The sequence below is a fragment of the Vulpes lagopus genome, chromosome 10 (assembly GCF_018345385.1).
Source record: "Vulpes lagopus strain Blue_001 chromosome 10, ASM1834538v1, whole genome shotgun sequence".
Lineage (NCBI taxonomy): Eukaryota > Metazoa > Chordata > Mammalia > Carnivora > Canidae > Vulpes > Vulpes lagopus.
In genome coordinates this window covers 42,504,758-42,526,850 of record NC_054833.1, presented here as the reverse complement: position 1 = coordinate 42,526,850, position 22,093 = coordinate 42,504,758, and the positions used below count along the sequence as shown (strand labels likewise).

The 22,093-nt window shown below is 46.1% G+C and overlaps 1 protein-coding gene across 11 annotated transcripts in view; it reads left to right on the top strand.

Moving 5' to 3' along the window:
* The window catches only part of CEP164 (centrosomal protein 164), a 63,958-nt gene that overhangs the window by 5,228 nt on the left and 36,637 nt on the right, over positions 1-22,093 (top strand). For 10 of the 11 annotated variants that reach the window (XM_041772065.1, XM_041772069.1, XM_041772064.1 and 7 more), the window contains exons 2-7: positions 535-654; positions 6,376-6,487; positions 13,124-13,328; positions 20,298-20,453; positions 20,870-21,004; positions 21,644-21,721. In XM_041772065.1, the coding sequence (XP_041627999.1) occupies positions 573-654; positions 6,376-6,487; positions 13,124-13,328; positions 20,298-20,453; positions 20,870-21,004; positions 21,644-21,721 (768 nt within the window). In that variant the 5' untranslated portion in view covers positions 535-572. The remainder of the gene's footprint in view (positions 1-534; positions 655-6,375; positions 6,488-13,123; positions 13,329-20,297; positions 20,454-20,869; positions 21,005-21,643; positions 21,722-22,093) is intronic. The other variant, XM_041772063.1, reaches the window with a different exon arrangement.

Genomic DNA, 22,093 nt, shown 5'->3' with positions numbered 1-22,093 from the left:
AGTGCTGCCGCAGCAGGACGGTTTTCCCCCTTCCCCTGTTGAAGTTGTGTGTGCTAGTCACTAGATCAGCAGCTCCCTGAGGGCATAGTTGAGTGCAAATATGGATGTGTGTTGGGACAGTGTGACTGCACTGGGATGTGTTGATGTATGGGTGTGTGTGTGTGTGTGTGTGTGTATACACGCACCACTAATTCCTTTGTTGTCTCACTAGGGTTTTCTAGCTGGGGCCCCTATACTATGATTGATTGCTCCTGGGTTGGGGAGTCAAACTCTTGAGGGGGCTGGGTTTCCAGAACTTTTGTGGCCCAGTGAGTGTTCAGCAAGCCTTTGGGAAGTGTGTCTCAGTGAACTTTCCCAAGTGCAGAGCCTAGAAGGTCTGAGTTCTGAGCTGTTGGTCCCACCCTTCTCTATACCTGGAGTCTGGAAAATCCCTGGCTAAGCTGGCTCTCAGGGTCTGGTCTCACCCAGGTGCTCCGTGACCCAGCTGCAGGTTTTCCCCTGTTATGCTGGGTCACTGATTTTCTCTTTGGGTAGGGGTCTTTGGGACCTAGGTGTTTGAGCCCAGACCAATCATGGCCGGAAGACCCGTCCGCATCGGCGACCAGCTGGTTCTGGAGGAAGATTATGACGAGACCTACATCCCTAGTGAGCAAGGTAAGAGGCCTGGGGTGCAATGTAATAGTTCTCTGAGGGCAGGAATGATCTGTGATTGACTTTTATCCTTCCAATATAAAGTATGCTGCCTTTGCAGGGCTGCTCCGTATATTTGGTTAGATCAGAGGTTGGAATACGATAGTCCATGGGCCTAACCTGTGCTGTTGCCTTCTTGTAAATAAGGTTTTACTATAAAATAACCATGCTTATTTGTAGATGTATTGTCTGTGGCTGCTTTCATGGCACAAGGGAAGTATTGAGCGGTTGTGACAAACAGTATCACCCACAAAGCCTAAAATATTTGCTCTTTGGCCCTTTACAAAAAAAAAAGTTTGCTGAACTTGGGTTGGATCAATGGTTAATTTAATTTTTTTAAAAAGGTTTTATTTCTTTCTTTGACAGAGAGAGAAAGCCAGAGAGCACAGCAGGGAGGTGGCAGGAGTGGGGGGACAGTAGAGGGGGAGGGAGAAGCAGACTCCTCACTGAACAGGAAGCCCAATGTGGGGCTCGATCCCAGGACCTTGGGATCATGACCTGAGCTAAAGACAGTCGCTTAACCGACTGAGCTACCCAGGCATCCCCAATGGTTAATTTTAAATGATAATATAGGGGTGCCTGGTTGACTCAGTAGAGCATGTGACTCTTGATCTTGGGGTGGTGAATTGGAGCCCCATGTTGGGCGTAGAGATTACTTAAAAATAAAATCTTTTTTTTTTTTTTAAAGATTTCATTTATTTATTCATGAGAGACACACACAGAGAGATAGAGAGGCAGAGAGATAGGCAGAGGAAAAAGCAGGCTCCACACAGGTTGCCTGATGTGGGACTCCATCCTGGATCTCCAGGATCACGCCCTGGGCTGAAGGCAGGCACCAAACCGCTGAGCCACCCAGGCGTCCCTAAAAATAAAATCTTAAAAAATAAGTAAATAAATAAATATTTTTAAAAAGAAATCCATCTTAAAAAAAAATGAAAACATAAGAGGGGATGCCACGATAAACAGTGTGTCCTGAGGCCAGGAGTGACTCAATTTCATTTATTTATTTATTTATTTATTTATTTATTTATTTATTTTATTTTATTTTATTTTTTTTTAGTGACTCAATTTCTTAAGAAAAAAACTAAAGCAGTGTTTTTGTTTTGAAACAGTAATATAGTAATAGTATTTACTGAGTGCTCCTATGTGCCCGGTTCTGTGCTCAGTTTACATCGATTTTCTTTTTTTTTTTTTTTTTTAACTTACTGAGTGATATCTATACCCGACATGGGGCTTGAACCCTGGGATCAGGAGTGGCTTGCTCTTCCAGCTGAACCAGCCAGGTGCCCCATGTGTATTTCCTTTTCAGCCCCTGCAGTAGCTCCATGTGTTGAGTGCTGTTATCATTCCCATTTTACAGATGAGGGACCGAGGCACAGAGAACTAACTTCCCCCCAGTCACAGATCTGCTGAGCTGTGTAGCCAGACCTGCAGCCACGTAGCCAGGCATCCTCACAAAAGGGCCTTCCCTGGAAGCACTGTGCTACTCTGGGGGATGGAGAGACCTCTGAACTTCTCAGGCTCTAGGGCCCTGGGCACACCATTCAGGCGGCTTGCAGGCCTGTTAGAGATGGGGGGGGTGGGGGAGAGGGGGTCTTGCACTCCCAAGAGCCCGTGGATCCCGCATGAACCCTGACTCTGCAGACTGCATGGGATTTTGATTTGTTTGCCATGTGGAAGGTTTTCATTTTTGCCTTAAATGTATCATCAGTCCATTCTCCTGTGGCCTCAGCATTTTGTGTTGTGGTCAGAAAAGTGTTCCCTACTGCAAGGACACACACTTCTCTCACTTGTTCCTCTGGGTTTGTCCCCATGCCGACCATGATCACGGCTACCCCGGCCTCCCCCTGCTGCCTGGGTGCCACCTACATGTTACCCTGGACTGTTCACACGCCGGCACCACACTCTTCCTTACTGAGGCTCCAGCAGGACTGAAGTGCCCTCATGGCTCCTCCTCCCCACTTTCCTTGCTTATCTTGTTCCTTGCTTATCTTGTTCGTCTTATCTCCCCTTGAACTTTAGAATCACCTTGTCCGGTTCTTGGAAGGGCTCTATATGGGAGAACTGTTGGTATTTTGGAGAACATTGTGTTCAATTTATGAATGAACCTAGAGAGAATTGACATCTTCCCAAAGTTTCGCCTTCCTGCCCAAGAAGGTGCTGTTCCTTCCCATTTGTGTCTTCTTTGTGTTTTTTAGGAGTGACTTAAAGTTTTCTTCATGTAGGTTTTATAGATTTCTTGCTCAGCATGTTTCCTAAATATTCTTTCTTTTTTGTTTGCTCTTGTGAATGGAGATCTAAGGGTGTTTATGAAAACTTCCTTATGCTCAGTCCCAAGTTTAGACAGTCTAGGCTCAAGACACCATTTCTCTTCCTGGGCTGTCAGTGGCTTCCTGATTAGCCTCCTTATTTGTGTCATACCCTTCGCAGCATGTGCTCCACCTTGTACCACACTGTTCTTCTTACAGTGTAAAGCAGATCAGATCAGGGCTCTGCTTTTAGTAATATTCTATTATACTTAGCATAACACCCTTAGTGGGGTATGCGAGACTCTGCATGACCCTACCTTGCCACCTGGGGTGGCTCACCTGGTGCCACTCTCTTGCTCACCCTGCCAGTCACATGGCCGTTCTGACAGTTCCTAGATGGGCTGAGCTGTTGCTTGCCACAGGCCCTTTGCACCTGCTCTTCTGACCGAGTACTCTGCATGGCTAGCTCCCTTGTTTCCTACAGGTTTTAGTTGTTTTCCATCCTGAGAGGTTTCCCTTGACCCTTCCTAAGAAGTGCCACCTCCACCTTGACTTTCTATATCTCAGACCTCATTTACTTCCTTCCCTTTATCAGAAGCTTTAATTCTTTGTATATTTATCTGTTTACTTCTTTACTGGTGGTTTCTTCTGCTAGAATATAGACTCCATAGGGCAGAGACCATTTTTTTTATTCATAGCACATAGAAAGCATTCAAAAAATATTTGCGAAAAAAAAAAACAAAAACAAAAAATATTTGCGAGATCAGTGAATAAGTCAGTCTCTGGCTAACCCAGTTCGAGCTGGTCCTTTGAAAAAGGGCTTTTTCTCCCCCACATGTGTCAACCTTTACATTTTGCACTGGTGACCCAAACTGGTGATGTCTTTCTGGCTTGGGCTCTTATCAGCGGAAGCATCGATGCCCCTGGGGTATTTATCCTTCCTGGGGGCTCTGGTAAAATATTCCAGTGGTTAGCTCATCTCTTTTTTTCCTGTAGGTGAGAGAGCTCTGAGCTCAGTACCTCTATCTCCCCTGTTCTCCAGATCTCTGGTGAAAGAACTTTCTAAATGCTTTCCAAAAAAAATATAACCAAGTCCATAAAATTTAGCATAATTGGAAAAGAAACAACTGCCTTCATGGAAGAGAGGATTCAGAGTGCAGAACAAGGCTGCTCTAGTATCATCCCACTTTCTCAGCTCAGATAACCCCTGGCCCTGTGCAGAATAAGTCACTGCTTTGTCTCTGCTCCCATGGCACACAGTGCATCACTCCATTAAAACATGTATCCCCCAAACCACCACCACCACCACCACAACAACAACAACAACAAAACAACCAAACAAACAAAAAAATAAAGCTTGTATCCCATGGTTTAGACTCTGTTCATGTCGTTGGTAAGGCCCTCAAGGGGCTTAGTCTTCTCCAGTTGTTCAGTCCATGCTAGCTGGTTGAGTGACGAGGACTTTTGCTCTAAGATTTTGAAAATCTTGGGAGAGCTTGTGTCCCAGTAAGGCTGCCCTCATTCAGGATGGTTCTGGCTATGGCTGCTGGCCTTCTTTCCCAGGCCCTTGCCATGTTGATGTCTTAGTCTTATATTTTTGCCTTTGTTATACTTGGCTTTAGATTACATTCTTGGAGTATGGCAATAGCATGCCTTGATTGAGGTGTACCATTTGTAATTTAAGAATACAGAATTATGTATGTTTATTATTTATATTTAGAGACTTAACACCTGCTCACTTAGGAAAATTTAGAAAGTAAAGGTGAAAGTAGAAAAGAAGTTGTCTAGGAAGAAAGTTTGCTTTCCTTTTACTCTTACAGTCAAAATACTGGCACCAGGTGTGTGGGGTTTTTTTCCTGACTCCAGCTGCATGTCCTACAATTTGGTTCAGTTCTGATACTGTCCTCCTGGAGAGAGCATCAGATCCAGAGGTTAAGGGCTCAGTCACACAAGACTGGCCCTACCTCAGACATCTGTTGCAAATTCCAGGCTGTCCCTGGTACGTTTTTTTTTTTTTTTAAGATTTTATTTATTTATTTGGGAGAGAGAGAGAGAGAGAACTAGCAGTGGGAAGGGGCAAGGGAAGACAGGGAGAAGCAGACTCCCCACTGAGTAGAGAGCCTGACATGGGGCTTGATTCCAGGACCTGGAGATCATAACTTGAGGCGAAGGCAGATGCTTACCGTCTGAGCCCCCTAGGCACCCCTGTCCCTAGTACTTCTGGCCAACAAGCTATACACCAGAGTCCCATGCCTCCCTCCTTGGGTTCGATAATTTACTAGAACAGGCCAAACAACTCAATAGGCCAAAAACTGTTTTTACCAGTTTATTATATGATGAAGGATATTATAAAGAACACAGATGAGTAGCCAGATGAAGAGATCCGTAGGGTGAGGTCGGACAGGGTCCCAAGAGCAGGAGCTTCTGTCTCTGTGGCGTCGGAATGCACTATCCCCCTGGCACATGGTTGAGTTCACCAACTCAGAAGCTCTCTGAGACGCCAGAGTTTAGGGATTTTTCTGGAGGCTTCTTCACCAAGTCATAATCATTTATGAACTCCTTTTTCAGCTCCCTCTCCAGAGAATGGAGGTGAGGCTGAAAGTTCCAAGCTGCTGCTGCTTTTTTTTTTTTTTTTTAAGATTTTATTTATTTATTTGAAAAAAAGAGTGAGCGAGCATGAGCAGGGGTGAAGGGCAGAGGGAGAGGGAGAAGTCAGCTCTCTGCTGAGCAGGGAACCTAATGTGGGGCTCAATCCCAGGACCCAGAGATATGACCTGAGTCGAAGGCATATGCTTAACTGACTGAGCCATCCCTCCACCCTCCCCTACCCCTCCCTTTTTAAAGGTTTTATTTTATTATTACTAAAAAAAAAAGATTTTATTTATTTATTCATGAGAGACACACAGAGAGGCAGAGACATAGGTAGAGGGAGAAGCAGGCTTCCTGTGGGGAGCCCAGTGTAGGACTAGATAGTTCCCAGGGCCCTGCGATCACTACCTGATCCAAACGCAGACACTCAACCACTGAGCCACCCAGGCGTCCCAAGATTTTATTTTTAAGTAATCTCTACACCCAATGGGATCTTGAACTCACTACCCCAAGATCAAGAGTTGCATACTCTACCAGCTGAGCCAGCCAGACACCACTGAAGGTTCCAATCATGGCTCTGTCTTCTGGTGACCAACCCCCAGAGTCCACCAGAGCGCAGCAGAGTCACCTCGCTGGAAGAAAAAATGCTTTTGTTACACAGGAAATTCCAGGGGTTTTAGGAGCTCTGGGTGAGGAACTGGGGTTAAAGACCAAGTAGTAATAGGAAGTGGGGGGAGAGACCAATGTGTATATTTCTTACTATTTCACAAGGTTGATTGTGATTTCTCTTTTTTCCATCCACATCCTCAACTTTCTTCCTTTCTCATGCTCCTGCCTCTTCTTGCAGAAATTCTTGAATTTGCCAGAGAGATTGGTATTGATCCCATCAAGGAACCAGAACTGATGTGGCTGGCGCGGGAGGGCATCGTGGCCCCGCTGCCCGTGGAGTGGAAGCCCTGGTGAGTCAGCACGCACGTGGCCTGCTGATGTGGCCCGTCACGTGCAGGAGAAGCCTGGCCCTCGAGGTCAGCTTTCACTTGCCACCTTTTGAAGCCTGTCCCACACAGAGCTGGGGCCAGGAGTGCGCCATCCGTCTGCCAGGCTGCCTGATGCTTTGGGCCTGAGCTGAGGCCAACTTCCTGGTCCCTGTGAGACGTTCAGCACTTAGATCCAGGCTGCCAGGAGCTGTTGCCTTGGTCAGGTCCTGCAACACCAGCGTTGGGGAGGTGTCATTGTTACTCTTTGCAGACTGCTATTGAGAGTGACAATATTGAGACCCCCTTCGCATGTCCATGGTCAATGCCACTGCTAAGGAGGATTGTAGTGGGGCCACACAGATTGGCAAGGGTTTCGTCTCCCTTGGCAGCCCGTCCCTGACTTTGCATTGTCTGTTCATGAGTAGGTTCACAGGTGTGGGTTCATTCATATTTCAGCTTTGCCCTGAGCTCTCCTCATTGTGAGGAGTGGACTCGCTCAGGTTGTGTCAGGGAACCAGGTGGATGGTGAGGAGCCTACTGGGGTCTCAGCAGCTCTTGCCAGCCCGTCCACCTGAGGACTGCACCCTGTCCCCGCTCTGGAGATGGTGATGCGTGTTCTTCGTTCTGCACACCTGCTCTGTTATAGGAGCAGTGCGTGCTGTAAGTTTACTTCCTACCAGAGTGGGCCGTTTCTGTATGCCTGTCCTCAGCTAGGGCCCAGGGGCCTTCCAGGGTCCTCTCTTTGGCTGGCATTGCATGGTTTTGGGTGCCAGGTGTCATTATTCTGCACTTATCCATACCATTTGGTGCGTTGGCCGCACTTCAGAGTGACTGCAACTGTGGCCTTTCTCATCCCTGCTGAACGTAATCCTTTTAGCTTCTCCTCACATGGCAGGCTCCCTGTTCGCTTGATCTTTTCAGCTGTGTTTCCTTGGATCTCCTCCAGTTTCATGACATCTCTCTTATAAGAAATCCATCAGCACTGTACACGGCGTTCCGGGTGCTGAGGATTCAACAGTTGTGTTTGTAGGATTGGTTCATGGGATAGTGGTTTCTGTTTTGTTTCCAGTATCCAGCCTGATACCCACGTTTGCCTTATCTATGTTTTTCAAAGGTTAGTTTATTTAATTTGAGAGAGAGAAAGAGAGAACAAGTAGGGGGAAGAGCAGAGGAAGGAAATCTTTAAGCAGATTCCACACCCAGGATAGAGTCTGACTCAGGGCTTGATCCTAGGATCCATGAGATTATGACCTGAGCCAAAACCCAGTTGGCTGCTTTAACTGATGGAGCCACCCAGGCACCCTGACATTTGCCTCATCCATTAACCTTTATCATCTTTGCCTTTGTTTTTAAGTTTGTACCTACCTGTGCTGTTTGGCTTTTGGATACATTTTTTTTTAAAGTCTTTATTTTTCTTTATTCATGAGAGACACAGAGAGGCAGAGACATAGGCAGAGGGAGAAGCAGGCTCCCTGCAGGGAGCCTGATGTGGGACTGATCCTGGGACCCCAGGATCACAACCTGTACCAAAGGCAGATGCTCAACCACTGAGCCACTCAGGTGCCCCATCTTTTACCCTTTTAATCACCTTTTAATCACTATTTACAAGAGTAAATAGTAAGAGTAATTACTATTAATTGGTGAATTCCTGGCCTTTAAAACAGGCCACACCCCACAGACATGGTTTTGTTTGTTAAGTATAAGTACTTACTATATACTTGTTGCTCTTCTCTGTCAGCTTGTGGTCTACATTAGCCTTTTATCAGCTACACACTTTTCCTGTATAGATGTGCCATAATTTTAAAAAATCTGGATTTGTTTAACCACTCTTAAAATTGAAGGGTGTTTAGATCTTTTTCCAAATTGACCCTATGTGTGGGTCTGTTCTGGTTTCTCTGCTCTCTTCCATTGATCTGTTTGTCTACCTTAATTAACACCAATACTGTATATACTGTCTTGATTACCGTACCTTTATTATAAGCCTTGAAGTCATTTAGGGTAAATCCTCCAACTTTGTTCTCCACTTCCAAAGTTGCATGGTAGGTCCTCTGCATTTCCATGTGGATTTTAGAATCAGCTTGTCATTTTCTACAAAAGAAAAATCCTGTTAAGATTTTGATTGGAATTACACCAAATCTATAAATCAGTTTGGGGAGGATTGACCTTTATAACTATATGGAGTCTTCCAACCCCTGAGTGGAGTCTGTCTCTATTTACTTATGTGGTTCTTTACTATATTAAAGAAATGTTTTGGAGTTTTTACTGCACATGTTTTGCCCATATTTTGTTAGAATTATTCCTAAGTAGTGGATATTTTTGACGTGTCTGTAAATGGTATATTTTAAAATTTCAATTTCCTATTGCTTTTTGCTTTTATATAGAAATAAAATTGGCTTTTGTATATTGATCTTGTAGCTGGCAACCTTGCTAAACTCATGTTTCAGTTCTTTTTAAAGATTTATTCACTTTGAGAGAGAGTGTGCTGTTGGGCGTACAGGTGAGCTGGAGGAGTTAGAAGAGGGAAAGGAAAGAAGCAGACTGCCTGCTGATCAGGATCCCAAAGCGCTGGGGGTGGGGGGCAGGGCTCAATCCCAGGACCCCAAGATCATGACCTGAGCTGAAATCAAGAGTCAGATGCTCAATCACCTGAGCCACCCAGGTTACCAATGTATGTTAGTTCTAATAGTTTTGTAGATTTCATAGGATATTCTACATATGTGATTACATCTTCTGCAAAAAGAGACATTTTTACCTCTTCTTTTCCAATCTGGATACCTTTTACTTTTATTTTTTTCCTTACTGCACTGACTGTCACCAATAATAGAAATGGTGACAATGGACGTTTTGTTTTGTTCCTGATCTTAAGGGATTGAGTATGATGTTAGCTGTAGGTTTTTGTAAATGTCCTTGGTCAGGGTGAGGAAGTCCCCTTCATTTCCTGGCTTGCTGAGAGTCTAAATCAGAAAGGGTATTGGATTTTACCAAATGTTTTTTTGGATCTATTGATAGATCATGTGATTTTTTTTTTTTTTCCTATTTTGGTCTTAATATGGTGAATTGTATTGATTGATTTTCAAATGTTAAACCGGCCTTACATTCTTGGTCATAATTATATATCATCAGTTATGATTTTCTAAAATTTTGTTAAGTATCTTTGTTCTAAAGTTAAAGTTTGAAGGGGATGAGGTAGATAGAGTTTGGGTATTTTTTGATTACTGATTTCCCATTCTATTCACATTTTTGTTACAAGCTGAGACCTCATTTCTGGCTCAGTAAGTGATTCTGTTATATGAATGTTCTGGATGTTCTTGATAAGGATGTAGTCTAATTTTGGGGTATAGGGTTCTACAAATGTCCTTTATATCAAGCATGCTAGATGTGTTTATGTCTTTGTCTTTAGGCACGTTTGTCTGGTCTCACTCTGAACAACAGGTTAGTTTAGTACAGAATTGTCTGTTGACTTTGAATAGCCTTTGGCCAATATTATATACTGTTGTTATCTTCTGACTTCGGGTTTTCCTTAATAAGATGTGTTTTCTTGGTTTCTTTTGTTGTTCCTTTGTGGGAAGTAAATCTTTCCTCCCTCTGATTGTTTTTATTATTTTATTTTATTTTATTTTATTTTATTTTATTTTATTTTATTTTTAAAAGATTTTATTTATTTATTCATGAGAGACACACAGAGAGAGGCAGAGACAGAGGCAGAGGGAGAAGCAGGCTCCCTGCGGGGAGCCCCAGGTGGACTCAATCTCAGGATCTGGGATCACATCCTGAGCCAAAGGCAGATGCTCAACCACTGAGCCACCCAGGCATCCCTGTTTTTCTTATTTTACTTTTATTTTTGGTATTCTGTAATTTCATTATAGCATATCAGGTATGTATTTATTTTAATTTCCTAAGTTCAGGATTTGGGGTGCTTTCTTACTTTGAAGACTCCTCTCTCTTCATTCGCCTTACCTCCCCTAATTTAATGATTCTATCAATTCCAGCAAGTTCTGTTATGTTCTTTTCAATGTGTCTGTTTTTTTTTTTTTGAGTTCTGTTCTGTCATTATGGATTCTACTCTTTTTATCCCTACAGTAATTTTAGATGTAGTTAATTTTAGTCTTCTTTTGATTATTCTGCTATGCCAAGTTTCCTTGTGTGCTAATGCTTCTCTTCACTGGCACTGATTTCCTTTCACGGTGAACTGTTTCCCCATGGGGTTTGTTAATTATTTATTGTGAGTTTTGTGAATCCATCTTCTGTAGAGTTATTTTCTATGTTTTATTCCTAGGTTGTTGAGTGACTTTACAGTAACTTGTGCCAAGGATTTTTCAGTGGGTTTAGTACTAAATTTTTACATTAATTTTATGGGGTGGGACTTCCTTACCATAATTTGGACTCTATGTCTTTTTTTAAAAAATTTATTTATTTATTTATGATAGTCACACAGAGAGAGAGAGAGAGAGAGAGGCAGAGACACAGGCAGAGGGAGAAGCAGGCTCCATGCACTGGGAGCCCAACGTGGGATTCGATCCCGGGTCTCCAGGATCGCCCCCTGGGCCAAAGGCAGGAGCTAAACCGCTGCGCCACCCAGGGATCCCTGGACTCTATGTCTACGTGTGTCTTGGTGTTTTAATTTTTCATGAAATTTGATTTTGCCTGCCTAGACTGGGTGACATGCTTCCTCGTCCCACTAGGTTTTTCCATTCATGGGGTGAGTAGCCTTAAGGGCCAAGTGATAGACAAGGGTCTCATTCCTAGTTTCTTTTCCTTTTTTTTTTTTTTTTAAGGTTTTATTTATTCATGAAAAACAGAGAGAGAGAGAGAGAGAGAGAGAGAGAGAGAGAGAGAGGCAGAGACACAGTCAGAGGGAGAGGCAGGCTTCATACAGGAAACCCGACGTGGGACTCGATCCCCGGACTCCAGGATCATGCCCTGGGCCAAAGACAGATGCTCAACCGCCATCTAGGCATCCCTTGATCCTAGGTCCAGATGCGTGAAGGCCTAAGGCCATCTTTTGTGTATGTCAATTGGCATTAAAACCCAGGTTTGGAGGGGCTCCATCCAGGTCAGACACCAACCTTGACCTGTCAGTTCTCATACTTACTAATCAGGCGTTACGTTTTCTTTCTGTTTCTGGCATCTGAGAATTTGGCACTAGGTGAGGAGAGGTCCAATGTTTCCTTCAGTTTGGTTAAGCACATTGCCTGAGATTTTGTATGTGTGTCTTGAGAAAAAATTTCTAGAATTTGAATCAATGTGTTAAAAGAGGTGCAGATTTTAAATATTGTTAATCCCAAGTTGCTTTCCATTACAGTTTAACAGTCCCTCCAGTAATAGTACATGTGGTTGTTCATTTAAAAATATTATCATTTAAAATATTATCAACTCCCTGGAAATGATCAAAATCAAGAAAATTGTCAATCCAAGGGCAGGAAATTATACCTGATTGTTTGAATTTGCATTTCTCAAATCGTTACATTGAGTTGAGCCGGCCATCTGTTGGCCATTTGCTTGCTTATATCCTTTGCCGTTTTGTCTGCTGGGGACTTATCTTTTTTTTTTTTTTTTTTTTTTTTTTTTGGGACTTATCTTTTTATTTTTGTTGAGAACTCTGATTTTTGTCTGTATATTAATCTTATACTACTGTTTCTATTATTTTCTCCCAGTCTCCTCTCTTTTCATTTTCTATACACTTTCTTTTATCACACTGAAATTAAACATTTTTTGTAAGGTTTTTTTTTTTTCCACTAAAACATACATAACATAAAATGTGCTGTTGTAACCATTTTGGGATATACAGTTCAGCAGCATGAAGCACATTCACAGTGTTGTTCAAGTATCCCCACCACCCAGTTCCAGAACTTGTTCAGCTTCCTAAACTGAAAGTCTGTGCCCCCTCCTCTCCCTTCCCCCCAGCTTGGGGTAACCTCTGACCTACTTTCTGCCTCTGTAATTAACCTATTCTAGATTGTTATCAATGGACTCATAGTATTCATCCTTTTGTGTCTGACTTATTTTTACTTAGTATAATGTCTGTAGGGTTCATCTGTGTTGTAGCCTGTGTTAGTACCTCATTGCTTTTCAAGGTGGAATAGAATCCTAGTGTATGTTTCTGCTACATTTTATTTATCTGTTTGTCAATGGACATTTGGCCTGTTAGCACCCTTTGGCTGTTCTGATTAATGCCACTGTGAACATGGGTATACAAATATCTTCTGCAAAACCAGAGCTTTCACAAAGCGTCTTTCCTCCTTACATCCTTTATAAAAATATTAAGCAAGGTCAATCCTAGAATCTATCTCCAAGATCCCATAGCATCTGTATTTATCCATCTGAAACCAAATTTATTTGTACTTCAGTCTAGCATGAATTCCCAGGAATTTTTCTTGAGAAGTCCTTCGGTATCCCAATCCTTTGTTCTAAGTTAACTCCTATCTTAGCCACACGGTACCCTTCCATTCTGGGTTAATCCTCCCTGTGTCCTCCTGATCTTCCTTCTTCTCTCTCCTTCTGCCCCTCTCACGCTGTTCTTCCTTCTTCTCCATCTCTCGGCCATTTCTCTGCTCTTTTTTTTCCCTAAGTAGCTGTGGACCTGATCAGGGACTAATGCCTGACCTCTGCTCTCCGCAGCCAGGACATCACAGGTGATATTTACTATTTCAACTTTGCCAACGGGCAGTCCATGTGGGACCATCCATGTGATGAGCACTATCGGAACTTGGTGATTCAAGAGCGGGGGAAGCTGTCAACTCCTGCAGCCATCAAGAAGAAAGACAAGAAAAAGAAAAAGGAAAAGAAAGACAAGAAGGAGAAAGAGACCTCCAAAAGCCCACTGGTGAGTCCATGGATGCCAGCTCCCAGAGAGGTCAGGGCTGAAACCTGAGGGGGATGTTAGGAGCCTCTAGGTGTTTCTAGCTAGAAGTTAAGGACAGCACCAATACCACAGTGATTTCTTCATAGTACGTCACCTTAGTTATGCCTGTCTTCTGGCAAATTTTCCTTTGAGCTTCTTGAAGTTCTGACTGCCCCTAACAATTCCTTTTTTCTTCCTTGGGAAGCATATATCGTGTAGTAGGATTAGTGAGTGAAAGCGCTCTGCTGAGCATGGTGCTGCGCGGCAGTCCATCTGCCCCTCTGGAGAGTGGGGGACGGAGAACAGTTGACAGAGAACCCAGATGAGCAGAGCGTCTTTCCTTTCAGAGCCAGGCCTTCCCAGTGTGGTGCAAATTTGTAGATGTCAGATGTAGCCCTAATTCAGTTGTCAGAATGCCAGTGCCTTCCAAATCCAAAGAGGAAAGCTTTGGGCTTTATCCACTCCCGTGGATTGTCTTTTTTGCTGGTATCCTCAGCTGGTTATGCGTAATTGAAATTTGACGGCAGTGTGATCACCTTGATCTTGGGTAGCTTTCTTACTCAGGATTGAAAGCGCTCTTTCCCCTTACTGTTTTATTTGTCCCTTCAGTGTGTCTGAACTTAAGGGATGGAATTATTGCCCTGAATGTATAGGTAGAGAAGCTAAGACTTGGAGCCATACCGACATGAGGCCCAGGCTCTCCCCAAGTGCTCTGCTAGGGCAGGGAATCCTTCACCTGGGTTGGGGGGTATTGGGGCATGCTGGAGAGGAGGAGACCCCGTGGGAATGCAGGCCAGTTGCCGGGGTGGGGGGAGGGTTTGTGTGCCAAGAACGTCTTTTCAAACCTCTCATTTGTCCAGTTGTTGTGTTTTCTCTCTATAGTGTTTCCCACCAGTGTCTAGTGCTTGTTTCTCAGTGAAGATCCTCCACCTTCCTTCCTTCCTTCCCAAGGCGCCAGTTCTGGCATCGGATGGTTGCTGGTGAATTTATCTTTTTCCACATTTACCAGCTCTACAGATAGTCTTCCCTCCCTCCCCCTCTCCCACTGATTACTGAGTACTCATGATCCCAAGAAACAAGATAACAAACCCATCCTTGCAGATAGAGAAAAGAGGATGGGTAATTTGCAAATTGGTTGAATTTTCTAACATTACGTTGAATTTTCTAACATTACGTGTTTGGAAGGCCAAAGGTGGATAATGGGCTTTTCACTACTAGACTACTTTAAATAATAACAAGTGTCTGGGCAGGCTCTGGCATGACTTAAAGGTGAGAGAGGGAAAGAAGCCAGGGTTCTAGGGTGGATGGTTGGGTGACAGAGTCCTGGACTGTGTGATCAAGAGCACAGAGCTCCCTGTTAAAAGGATTCTTTTATAGTTTCAGGAGCTGAGGATGATTGGATAGCCTTGGGCTGCCAGTCTGGATGTCAGGGCTCAGGACAGTGCCTCAGAACCGGCTTTGTCTAGAGGGCAGATCTGAGCCAGGTGGGTGACCTGGGCTCAGGTGGCTTGGAATCTCTGGAGGTGTGCATGCATAGACCAGCTGGAACTTAGCGTGAATGTTTGCAGGCTGAGGTTTATCTTTTAGGGTTTCTTCTAGACCCAATATCCTTTGACTGTGTGGACCTCTCTTGAGCAATACCATTTCGCATATTTGCTAGAAGACCTAGATGGAATTCCCAGAACTCAGCTCACTGGCCATGTTTCCCTTCTCTCCCTTCTTAGTTTCTGGTGGTCTTTGGTAAGGCGTTGGATTTTATAAGATTAGCCAATCACAGAACTGAGAGCCTGATGATATCTTAGGGATGACCTGGTTGGTGATTCAGATCTTTGTTAGTAGTGAAGCCCTGTCTGCCAGTTAGTTCCTCTGTGGATGTCTAGCATATCAAGGAAAAGTCAGCCTCAGGGTGTAGGTCTCTGTGGTACCCTTTTTCCCACTACATGTACACTACAGTGGCCTCTGGGGTCCCATGTGGAACTGACCTGAGGGTTCCATGAAGCAGGGGGGTAAGCCTTTGATCAAGTCCAGCCTCCTCTTTAAAGATAAGGAAACTAGGGCCCAGAAACAATGAAGCCCAAGGGAGTTTTTTAGCTTTTTTTGTTTTCCCCTCTTGGTTTGTGTTTTATTTTAAAGGGAGGGTGGGTTTCTGCTAAGGGCTTGCCAAGGGCTGAGGTAGCAAGTATAAATTAGAAGTGCTTTGGCTTAGTTTTCTCTGCATGTTTATATACCTGTCTAGGAAACACAGCCTGAACAGAGACTTCTGCATTCTTCCTCCTTTCTCTGCCGCCCATCCCTTCTCCTAGCACCTGGGCTTGCTGATTTGGACCTAGACCAAGAGATGCAGGCTAGAAGCGAGGGCTCCTTTAAGAAAGGGGAGAGCCCCTGCAAGCTGGGTGACACCCCCTGGCCTCTTGTGGGCACCCTGCCCAGCAAGCTACAGCCACTCTCCAAAGGCCAAGCTTCTCAAAACCACCATATCTTTGCTGACGTGGAGAAAACCTTTGGCAATGCCCTGGCCCAGTGCAGGACAGAATTGTGTGATCTGCAGGGTCTGGGGAAACCCCAGAAGCCAACAGAGAAAATCTACCTGAGGTTTTCAGACCCTGAAATAGAAGAGCTGGAGCTGAGGACCAGACAGCAGAAGCCTAGCATGCTGGGCCCTGAGAACACCAGGCCCCTCCAGAATGGGCAGGAGATGTTGGAAGGCCAGGCCTCTGTCCACTCAAAGCTTTCTGAAACCATCAGGGGCTTACAGCTAGAAGGGGAGCAGCATGGCCACCATGTGGCCAAACGGGGCCCCACTGGCCCCAAGGGAGACAAGAGCCAGAGCCCCCTCCCCTCCTCATCCCACGAGGAGAACCCCTCCTGGTCCTCGTGTTCCTCTGACCACATGCCAGCTCCCAGGAAGAGCCAGCTGCTCTTGTTAGATAGTGGCCCAGCTGAAGATCAGAGCTGGCAGGGCGTTTCTGGGGAAGGTGGGAGTGTGGGCAGGGGAAGGAGGAGGAAAGAGTCCCCAGGACTGTGGATGGGACAGGTCTCCAAGCTTGTCAACAAGGACCCCCCTGGGAGCTGCAACGAGACAGGACCCAGTGACCCTGAGGCTCCCAGGGCCTCAGCTAAGGATCCACCTCAGGAGTGCTTCCTAAGACCGCCGGATGTGCTGGCATTAGAGCCAGCCCAGAATGCCCCTTCAGGGAGTGCCCCTGGAGACTTCCCTGCCAGTGAGCAGAGACGCCCCCGGGGGTCTCTAGAACCCTCTGAAGGAGACAGGAAGCCTAGTGGGTCTGAGCCCGACTTAGAGAGCAACAGTCTGTCTTCCCACCGTGGCTCTCAGATCCTGGGTGAGGTGAACAACTTCCCTTGGGACCTTCAGAGCTCTCAGGGCTCCGAGCAGGGCATGGCTGAGTCAGGTGCCAGGCGCAGAGATCAGCGCTCCAGCCCCTTCCTAGGCCTCCAGTTGTTCCCCATGCAGAACTCTGCTGATGAGCAGTCCGAGAGTGAAGACTCCTCTGAGGGCAAGAGGTTCTACGGGCACATCCTGCAGATGGCCAAGATCTCCAGGCGGCTGGAGGGCCTGGGGCTGTCCGAGAGCATGCAGGAAACACCATGTAAAGATATTGCCGGCAGGGTCTGTTGCATGGCGGCCGAATCTTCCAGGATGTCTAGTGAGGGTGAGCACGAGGCTGTCAGAGCCATGGAGAGGGACTCCAGGTTTCTGGCGTGGGGGCTGGACATGCTGGAGCATCCTCAGGAGATGGCTCTTGCCTCTGCTGAGCAGGAGGCCTCTCAGCAAGCCTGTTTCCAGCCAAGCAGCAGTCCCTTCAGGCAGAGGCTAGTCGAGCTGAGTTCCAGCAGAGGGCTTGCTCCAGAGCCAGGCATGCTGCAGCTTCTCAACCAGGTAGGCTTCCTAGCGAGTATGGCCTGCAGGCCTCACTGGACTTGGCAGGGAGGGAGCAGGGTGAGCTGAGGTCTTCACTCGGCCCTCAGGCCTGCTTTCCTGTTATTTGCTCTCCCCTGGTAACGGCTGATCCCTTACCTACCCAGGCTGGCTGTCTTGTGGGCTGACCTGTATTTTGTGTTTCTTGTGACTGTCACCTGCAAGGTGAGGGTATCTAGCCTTCCCTTCCCTGGAGCTGACTTAGTTCACAAGAGTGGGGTGGGGGTGGTGGGTCACAGGCTTTGCAGATGATCAATTTTGAGGGTGAGCAAGGTGGTACTGTCCTGGTGCTCCTGCAGGATCTGGGTACTCTCCTAGGATTTGGGAAGCCTTTCCCATCAGCCAATGACAGAGGCTTCCCAAGTAGACACACTCCTCACGAGCTCTGAATTTAGCCCCTTCTTGGAATCACACAGAAGGGGAAAGCTAATACGGTCACTGGGGGGCTGAAGCCCAGAATCTCTCTACCATCCAGTGAGCTACTTCTGCTCCTTGCTTCCTGGGGTGCCCAGAAGCCATGTGACCAAACTGTGTCAGGCTTGTTTGTACCTTCACTTCCTCTGCTATGGGGATTTGCCAGCAGATCGTGCTTTCCTTGTCATTCTGATCCTCTTTGTCCCTTGTAAAGAGTCACATCAATTCATTCACAAGAAGTCAAGTTGGATCAGAGACCACAGGGGTCAATCTGAATTTCCCTAGCTATTCTTTTGCTGTCGCCCAGCTGTGTCTTTACCCAGCTGTTCCTCTGGTTTCTAATTGCTAGCGTGTCCTGGTTCTCTGTTGGCTTTAATAACTACTATAGCATGATAAATATCGGATAAGCTGCCAATGATCCTGAAAGTTTTAATTAGCCCAATGGCAGCAAGTTTATCCCCTTGGAAGGACAAGGCTACGCACAGCCTGTAGTCAGAATTAATGGCCAGCCAGAGAAGATGATCAGCTAGGAGCCGGGAATGTGTCATTTCCCTGCCGACCGCTGATTTGGTAAAGGTCTGGGAGAGCAGGGCTCCCAGCATGTCTGCCTCCCTCCCTCCCTCCAGGCCCTAGCACGTCTGCAAATTAGCCACATCAGAAGTCCATACTTTTCCATAAATACAGTGTGGGAGGAGTTTCAGTTGCCCATAGGCTGGGCCTGGTTGGGAGGGCTGAAGTCAGGAGGAGCAGACCATTTGCTCCCATTATACCCCCAGTTTACCTTAAAGAAGCTGTAAGGTACCACGAGGTGGCATAAAATACTGGCTTTGAGATCGCCCTGGGGTCCAGTCCCATATCTGTGCCCCTGTCCTTAGCGGCCCTGTGACTGTGGGCTGTGGTCTTGATCTCCACCATCTCCATTGGTAGAGACTATGGCCTGGGGTTGTGAGAGCAGAATGAGAGATGGCACAGAAGAGGCTCAGCCCTGATGGTTACCTGCTCCTTTCTGCCTTCCTGCTCCTACCTGCTCCCGCTGGTCAGAATCTGCCCAATAGGGATGCCTGAGTGGCTCAGTGGCTGAGTGTCTGCTTTTGGCTCAGGTCGTGATCCCGGGGTCTTGGGATCGAGTCCTGCATTAGGCTCCTTGCAGGGAGCCTGCTTCTCCCTTTGCCTATGACTCTGCCTCTCTCTCTGTGTCTCTCATGAATAAATAAATAAAATCTTAAAAAACACCCAGTGGTTTGGGCTCTTTAGCCCAGGCTGTAGATGAGACAGATGGTGGGCTGCCTGCACGTCCTCAGCCCCACCTCCTCCGGGTCCCCTATTCTCTCTCCAGTCTCCTTGGGATTGGAGAGGAATGGTTTCGTGTTATTTTATACATTTTAAGTTTGAGGAGTGAATTTTAAAGAGTTTATTGTAAATTGTCGCCAGAATATTTTTCTTGCCCCTGCTGCTCGGCCCAGACCATAGGAATGTAAATCTCTCTAAGGGCCGGCCACTCCATGTCACTGTAGCCCTGGACCCCTCCTGTTGTAGCCCCGGACTCCTCATGTTTATTGTTTCTTTTGAACTTCCCAACAAGCCTTCTGAAGTGGCAAGGTGCCCATCATCTCCGTCTTGGAGTAAACTGAGAATCCAGGGTGTCTGTGAATGAGCCAGAGTCTCACAAATTCTGACTCCCAGCCTGATTTCTTTTCCCGTGCTCCCTAGCCCGCAGCCTTCATCTGGCCAGCGTGAGAACAGAACAGGGAAGCTGGTCAGTCCTCTGGGCAAGGCTCCATTCAGCTACCTTTCTTGTCAGGAAGGGAAAGAGAGTTCTTTTGTCGTTCATGTATTTTGTTTTTTAAAGATCTTATGTATTTATTTGAGAGAGGGAGAGAGAGAGAGCATGAGCCGGGGAGAGGGGCTGAGGGAGAAGGAGAAGCAGGCTCCCCACTGAGCATAGAGCCGGACAAGGGGCTTGATCTGAGGATCCTGAGATCATGACATAAGCCAACACTTAACTGAGCTACCCAGGCACCCCCATGTACTTTTTTCAGAGTTGATATGTATTTTGATTAAAGTAGTACATGCCCATATTGAACAAAGTCAAATAGTACCAAAGGGTGTATAATGAAATACAGAAGGTCTCTGGAGTGTGTACCCCTCCCCAGAGGCAACTGCTTTCTTCTGGTGTGCTTCCATATTTGTAAATAATATGCTTAGACTGCTTTTTCTTGGTTCATCAGTTTTAACTTCATCTATTGAGACTTCTCATTCTGGTAGATGAGGCTTTTGTCTCTGCCCTCCCTCTGCCCCCCTACTTCCTATGTGGCTTCTGAAAGGGGAGCAGAACCCTCTGCAGCATCTGCCAGATGTGAGGGAACCGTTGGCTGTGCACTAGCAGTGGAGTTAGGAGAATCAGCAAGCCAGCCTGTGATTTCTCACACAGTTGGCACAATGGTAATTTCTGGATGTTGTGTTTCATTAGCAGCCTCCGAACGGAGGTGGTTTAAATTTGAGCGGGCAGGATTTAGATGTTTTATTTTTATATCTGTCTCTGGCACTCTGAGAGCCATGTGGTTTCTTGGGTTTGTAACAAGATGTTTTGTGTTGCCCAGGTCCTGGGCTCCTCATTAGCTGCAGTCCACGTCCCTCCTGGGGGCCTGGCTCCCTTACGAGGCCTTGTGGATGTCCCGGCCTCTGCTCTTCGAGGATCTCAAAATGTGAACCTGGAGAGCTCAGTGGAGTCTGGTCAGCTCGGAGAAGTCACACTGGTAAATGGTTTCTCTTGCGGTCCGTGTATTTAGTTACTATGGGGTCTACAGAGACTGTGCCATGCTAGGAACTGAGGCCCATAGATAAGAAAGAGAGGCCATGGGCCGAGTCCTCAGAGTTCATAGGCTAATTGGGAAGTTGGGAAAGCAAATCACACTTGTGTGGTGCAAATGTGGACTCTTGGCTGTGGAGGTTAGACCCACGCTGGGGGAGAGGGGTGCTGCAGTATTAATTTCCCAGTCCTTGCAACTGGGGCAGTCAGAGTCAGGAAGGGAGGGATCGCTGTGAGCTGGGGTTGCTGGGGTCAGCTTCTTGGCTGTGGGAGACTTGCACTGGGAGACATCCAAAGAGAGTGGGGAAAGCATTCTGTAGGTCTTTCTAGCACGTCCCTTGACTTTCCTTCTCTACTTTGGAGCCTTCACAGGGTCTCAAGACTTCTGCTTATTCAAGGGGTCTCTTGGGCTCCATCAATGAGGACAAGAATGCTCTCAGCCTCTTGGCTTTAGGGGAGGAGACCAATGAGGAGGATGAGGCAGAGAGTGACAATCAGGTAATGATGAATCCTCTACCTGCCCTGGAAACCCTTTGTGTTATTTAAAAAGAATTATTTTATTGTGGCCAAATATATATAATGTGCAAGCTACCATTTTAACTACTTTTAAGCATGCAATTTGGTGACCTTATTAACTTTACAGTGTTGTACAGTCATCACCACTATCGGTCTCCAGAACTTGCTCGTAATCCCAAATAGAAATTCTGTACCCATTAAACAGTAACTCCCCCAGTCACCCCTCTCCCCAGTCTCTGGTCTCTTCTATGTTCTGTCTTTGAATATGCCTATTCTGGATATTTCATATAAGTGGAATCATACAATATTTGCCATTTTACGTGTACCTTCTTTTTACAGCATGTTTTCCGGGATCATCATGTTGTACATGTATGGCTGAATAATCCATTATATGAATATACCACATTTTATTTAGCTATTCATCTGTAGATGGACACTTGGGTTGTTGCCTCCTTTTGGCCAACCTCTGTGCTGCTTTAAAAATGAGTAGAATGGTTTTCTAGCCCACAGCTTCATTTCTTGCCTAATCTATGTGCTTTCTAGGTCTGTCCCAGAAAGCATAACCAGGAGGGAGCTTCTTGGCCTCTTGGGCTGAGTACCTGTAATCATGTTTGTTTTCAGAGTGTCCGCAGTTCAAGCGAACTTCTTAAGAACCTACACCTGGACATTGGAGCGCTGGGGGCTGACTTTGAGTATGAGGTAAGAGCATACGCCTCTATCCTGCTCTATTCTTCCTTTTTAAGCTTTTCTCCTTGTGGGATGCAGATTTGGGAAGAGAACTGTCTTCCCCCAGTGCTGTCTAGATGGGATTTCTGGGGTTTGGGGAAACACAAAAGGGGACTAGGAATTTGTTCATCTGCTCATCTGCCAGACGGCCACCAGTAATTGGACGTTTAGCTCTAGGTCATGCAAGCCTGAGTGAGATGTGATTACTGCCCCCTGAGGGTTTGTGGCCTCACAGAAGAGAGGCTTACCTTCCTGGAAAACAGAATAGAATGCAGTGAGGCTGTGAGGGAGGTGAGCTGGAGCACCGCGGAGAGAGTATGGGGCCTCCAAGTTATGCAGATCAAC